This window comes from Glossina fuscipes, unplaced genomic scaffold (assembly GCF_014805625.2).
Source record: "Glossina fuscipes isolate IAEA_lab_2018 unplaced genomic scaffold, Yale_Gfus_2 2, whole genome shotgun sequence".
Lineage (NCBI taxonomy): Eukaryota > Metazoa > Arthropoda > Insecta > Diptera > Glossinidae > Glossina > Glossina fuscipes.
In genome coordinates this window covers 16,517,505-16,523,504 of record NW_023998416.1, presented here as the reverse complement: position 1 = coordinate 16,523,504, position 6,000 = coordinate 16,517,505, and the positions used below count along the sequence as shown (strand labels likewise).

At 35.9% G+C, this 6,000-nt stretch overlaps 1 protein-coding gene across 1 annotated transcript in view; it reads right to left on the bottom strand.

Annotated features, from left to right (window-relative positions):
* Positions 1-349: 349 nt before the first annotated feature.
* Positions 350-6,000, bottom strand: part of LOC119634094 (transient receptor potential-gamma protein) — a 28,667-nt gene continuing 23,016 nt past the window's right edge. The window contains exons 13-20 of the mRNA XM_038028033.1: positions 5,327-5,595; positions 5,137-5,253; positions 4,882-5,077; positions 4,621-4,815; positions 4,307-4,532; positions 2,178-2,843; positions 1,993-2,111; positions 350-954 (exon numbers count right to left, since the gene is read on the bottom strand). Coding sequence (XP_037883961.1) covers positions 709-954; positions 1,993-2,111; positions 2,178-2,843; positions 4,307-4,532; positions 4,621-4,815; positions 4,882-5,077; positions 5,137-5,253; positions 5,327-5,595 — 2,034 coding nt within the window. The 3' untranslated portion in view covers positions 350-708. The remainder of the gene's footprint in view (positions 955-1,992; positions 2,112-2,177; positions 2,844-4,306; positions 4,533-4,620; positions 4,816-4,881; positions 5,078-5,136; positions 5,254-5,326; positions 5,596-6,000) is intronic.

Here is a 6,000-nt window from a genome sequence, read left to right as displayed (position 1 = left end):
CTATTGTTTGGTATTCGCGTTCGTATCTGACGCAATGTTACGAATGTTTACAAAATATTATGAGATGTGACCGGATGTTATTGTTACATGTGTATTTGCACGTTTTTATGAATTCATTGAAATTATTTGGAAAACAAATGGTAAAATGAAAGTTTACAAATGGTGCATGGCATGGCATTATCTTATGTTTGTTGCTTCGATTATTTATGCGATATATTTAAACTTTTTTGGTTTTTTTCTTATCTTTTCATTTGATTCAATGATTAAACTTTTATATTTATATATGTTTGTGTTTCATTGTGTGTGTGATGTATTGAGTTCTTTCTTTCTCTTTTATTAAACTTATTGAATGCTTTTTTGCGCTTTGCTGGGTGGAATGCACGGCAAGTGCATCGATTGTTTCATTTAGTTCGTTATTCTATGCATGATAATAAATATGATTAATTGTTTAAATTATTTTCTACTTTTTTTCTTTTTTTTCATATGCTTCTTCACTTCTCATCATTATTTTGTTGTCAGATTTTTAGGATATAAGGCAGTGGTCCAAAATGGCAGCATTGTTTCTGAATATTCTTGGCGGATTAATTGAAAAACCTCTTATTTTTTCATTTATTTACTGAGTGTGATATGTAGGTGTGTACATGTGTGTGTGTTTATACGCATAAAATATTCCTTTCTGTTTGTTTGCTTTTTTTATGTTCGCATTATTTAGCTCATAACACCGTTGGAGGCGCAACTATTACTTATCAGTGGTTCACGTGAATTGACCGATGTATTGGACGGGTCCAAATGCTGTATTTCACTGGACAGTGTAAATTCTGCAGACGTTTCCACCGAATCATGTTGGCTTTGTGTTTGTTCGTGACGTCGTGGCTTGGCCCCAATAGCTGGATCTTTATTTTGAGCATTGGCATCATTTGTCGATGCTGGATAACTAGAGACTCGCTTTAAAGCCTTCAATAGGAAGAACAATAAATGAAAAGTTCGAATTGGTGACAATTACAGAAAAGTATAAAAAACGTTAGATAACAGATAGACGTAATTTACATTTAGCAGACTTGATTTATTTGTCAAGGATTCCGTTATTTTACAACTGTTTTCGTCAAAGTAAAGCCTCAAATTACATTTTTTTGCCTTATGAGAGCTTACTTTTGCTGAAAACCTCCGCGTATAAAGGGATCTAAATAGAGATCTAGGTGGTTTAAATTTCCTACGATTAATTTTAACATCAAACCACGGACCATGGACCAATTTTTATCATAAAATGTTCAAATTCAAACAAAACCTTTTTCCAAAGTGCTTACTACTTTTCAGAAAATTTGTATGGTATATGGTCTAAAAAATCCCTGCACTTCAAATTTGTTCCAGTCAATTTTTGTACCAAATTATTATTATGGACCAAGTTTCACCATAAAAAATTGAAAGTCAGATCTCTTGATCATAGTAAGGCTCAGTTTTCGCCTGGAAAGGTTATGTGGGAATTGGTTCAGAAAGTTGCCCCATCCGAGTCACATTTTTTCAGATTAATTTAATATTCCGAAATACTATTAGTCAGCCATTTTTGTCAAGAATTTTCGAATATTCTACTTGTTTTTCATATGGTAATTTTGGGAAGGGGACGAAAAAGTGCTCCGATTCAATCCATCTTGGATAGTCAAATATCATCAAAACATCTGAAAACATGCGACCCCTAAGGATACATGCGCAAACATACGATGGACAGACAGACAAGGTTAAATTGATCCCAAATCATTTTCTATACAACAAAACTTGTTTTTATTTCAAGCTGTCCTGGATGCTACGTGCATCCGCACAAACTTAATATACCGTGTACAACGATTGATGTAGGCTACAATGAATATACCAATGCAGTGCGGAATATGCCGTGTCTTGTTTTTTTTGCTTGTAGGTAATAACTGAACTTATTTGACAGTGAAAATAATAATAAAACCGAGAAGAATACAAACATCATCAGCTAGAAGTATACGAAACCTTATCGCTTAAAAGATCCACTCCATTCGCAGTCGATATGGATTCGTTAACCGGACAAATGTTTTTACTTGAAGAAAACTTTTTACGTTTCTTTTTCAATGCAGCAATAGCGGTAAGACCTGTAAGCAAAGAAAGAAATGTGATGCAGGAAAACAAAAGCAATTTTTAAAAAGCATTTTTCTAACCAGTAGTAGCGTGAAAAAAATGTGTTCCTCCACCGCCGCCAATACCATGTAATGCGTGGCTTAGATGACTGCCAGTTTGCTTTGTACTTAAATAGTCTTTATTGTAAGATGAATTAGAGAGATTCGCTTCGCCACCACTACCACTGTTGTAATAATTTTGTCCGCAATTTTGTGAATACGTTACTCGTACTTGTCCATGGACAGGTGATGAGTTTTGTGAAGAATTACAAACAGAATCTTCGGATTTTGAACGTCCTAACATTTTTGTTACGTTCCCAACTTTGGCTGCTTCTATCAATGTGCCCCATTTTTTCTTATGACCCGCTATACGTTTATTGTATGGTTTCAATGCCGACTTGTTGTATTTATTAATAGTCTGTACCGTATTCATTGGAGGCATTAATGTTGCAGGCGGTAGAGCGGAAGGTGACTCCATGCTGTTGCAACTATCACTAGCACAATAGCTGGGTTTTTTGTGCATAAATGTCGGGGTGAATAGGGTTGATAGAGTAGATGTTAAAATTTCGTGCTGTTGCTCGAAATTATCCAATGATGTGGAAAATTCCGCAACGGGTGCTAAAGAGCCAGTAGAACCCGGAGGTGCTATATTGAAACCCTTCATTAAGCGCCTTTCTTTCTGGCGATTCTTTTTACCACCGCCACCTCCTAAATAACATTAAAATACAATTTTAAAAAGGAAAAAATAAATAAGCGAGACAGCTATCTTATCCTCAAAGCGAATTTTGATTCCATTACGTATATTCGGAAATCTCTACTCAAAACAAACTTCTGGCTATCACGCCTTTGAGTAAAAGTGCGCGTTAAGTGAAATTTATAGATTGTCTACGACTTAACTCCTGCGTCTCTCGCAGTCGAAGTAAATTGGCTTATCTTAATTATCATGCCCGGATTTCCTGAAAAACTGTACAAAGGCCACAATTCTAGAATATGTTGAAAAAAGCTCAGTTTGTTTGACATAACCTAAAAATGAACCGAATTTAGCCTAGGCTTTAAAATGGGAAATTGTCAGCCGAAACCTTCGAATAGAATGGGGTAAATTAAAGTCATGCTATCGACTTATCTTATTTTCATTTATTTAGGAAGTGCTCGGAAGCACGACGAGTGTTTGACGAACGTAGGACGAAGTGACGATAAACTCGCGATGCCGAGCAAGTCAGGCCAAATAGAATAAATTGCAAGCAATATATTTAATTATGCATGTAAAAGAGCACTATTACGAACTTTCCTTAAATTTAAGTAGCTCTAGGAAATGGTTTCTCTAGCATCAATTTCTGAGTTATTTTTTCTCTTATAGCGGGTATCTTTAAGGTTATCCACGCCAACGGATAATTTGTACGGAAATTTTAGTGGGGCTTAGGTAGGGGAAAGGTTTTAGAAGTAATGCAAAGTTTACAGGCTTATCATGACGATTCTCAAATTGGTCTTGTTTTTGGTACACCCAAAGCAATAATTTAAACAATCTTCGTCGTCAAATTTTAGAAAACTTAATGAAGTCCGCAGTTAAATAGAACAGCATTACGATATGTTTCTGAAATTCTGTAACAGTTTAAAAAATAATACTTAACGTTTTTGTTGAAAAACTGAATAATAATAAAAATAATAGAAGTCATAATAGTAGCAATAGCAGGTAGTAGACTGCTATTAGTGACAGTAGTAATAAGAGTGATAGTACTAATAGCTGTTGTGGTGGAGCTGGTAGTTGTACTAGCAGTACCAGTTGTAATATTAATTATAATAATAATCATAGTAAGAATAGTACTAATAGATGTCAGAGTGGTTTCAAGTGAGCACCTGCTATCTAGAACTTTATCCTTCAGCGAAATGGCGAATAAGTTAATTTGATAAGCGATAAATGATGCCCCTCAAAGAGTAGGACGATCCCCGTTGGGGTACAAAAATAGGAAATGGATGTGAGCTATTCTCTCGCTTCTTAGCACTTCTCAGAGAGCCGAAAACGTTGTCATACACCACACACCCAACTGTCCTCCTTTCTTAAGAATAGAGAACCTTCGTCAGATGCTCCTCTTAGACCACCAAGAGAAAAACCCGTTGTCAGTTTAAGTAACAGTAGCAGTAGTAAGAGTGACAGTATTAATAACAATATTTACCTCCTGCCTGCCCCGCGGATACATTAGTATCCATTCCACTATTTTTTAGTATTTCCACCAATTCACAACGGAATGCTGATATGTCTTGTTTAATTTCATTGACATCGTCTTCAGTGACACCTTGCGATTCAGCTTTACGTTGCTCCACAGTCACATAGCGTCTGACCAAATTTCTCATAATTTGTTGGTATTTGAAATCACGATCATTTGCTTGCTGTGCTTTACGCTAGACGTGAAAGAATACAAAAAATTATATCCTTAGCGTTAATTAAAAAACTTTAGATCGGTTTCCAGTTTCAAATTTGTGTATTTACTCTAATTGTCTTCAAATGTTCGCGCCTAGCTGCCGACGAACCGCTACAGAATACACGTCGAGCCCATTTAAAAGCGTACCATATCGATTTCGGTGTGGGTATAATATTGAAAGGTGGAGGACAAGTCCCACCTTCTTCAAAATAACTAATCCATAATTTAGAGCGAGCAAATTTCCATTCAATATCAGCCCGTTCCTTAGAGTGAATTAGATAAAAAAATATTTGCATTTCATTTTGAAAGTAGAGGGGAAACAAACTCACCGATATCAGTTGATAGGAATGATTCATCATAGCGATTAGTAAATTTAGTAGGACAACAATATTTATAACGGAGTAGGTGCCAAACATTAGCATACCCCAGAAACGGGTAAATATCTTGATGCCGTCCAACTCGAAACTATCCAGATCGATAAGACCAAATACGGCCCAAAACAAAGTTTGTGTTGTCTCGAAAAGACTACAATTTTTTTTTTTTAAATATAATGAATACGCGGTTTTTATGCGTTTAGTACTAACTTGGAAAATCGTCGCCATACAATGCAAGCATTTGGATCAGTGGTACCATTTAAATTAATTAAAACATTGGTGGGGGAAACTTCTGGACAACGTTTCTTTTCTAAATCCGCGTAATACCTTAAGATAATGTAAAAATAAAATGAACACCTTTTTCTTTCCTCCATAGACATTTAATTTTCTCTTAACGAACCATAGCAATTGATTTAAGCCGCTGCCGAAAGCGAAAAGCACTAACACATATAAAAAGAAGAACTTCATTATATCCATGACCATGCGCGAGAGCGACACTTGCAGTGGCCCCAAATGTGGATTTACGGAAAATATATAAACCAATTTGAGGCTACTGAAAATGTTGGCCGCACTAAATAGACCTTCCGATATGAGCATTGGATCCCAAGTGTCCCAACGCTCACGCGGTAGATCGGTTGCATTCGGATTAGTTATCATTTCTTTTTGAACCTAAAAACGAAAGAGAGAGAAAAATTGTGAAAGATTTGCAAAATTTAATCAGAAACAAGTAAAAGCGCTGTAGTGGGCCGTGGCTTACCATTAAATAGCATATACCCCTCTACAATGTATCTACATCCATGTAACAATTTTTCATAATAAGCCATAAGTCATCCTAGGCCCACAAGACGCCAGTGTGTCAAATTTCATCAAAAATATCTCAAAAATTGCGGCTTGTATGTCAAACACAAGAAGGCAAGATGGACGGACGAGCTTAAATCGTTTCAGGAAGTTATTCGAAATCAATCGGTGTTTGGTAATCTGTGCAACTAATTTAAGATTACTTTCTTTAGACTGATTTGAAGAAGTGAATATCTTTCACTTGCGCTGTCTAAGCAGCAGACGAAAAAAGTTCGT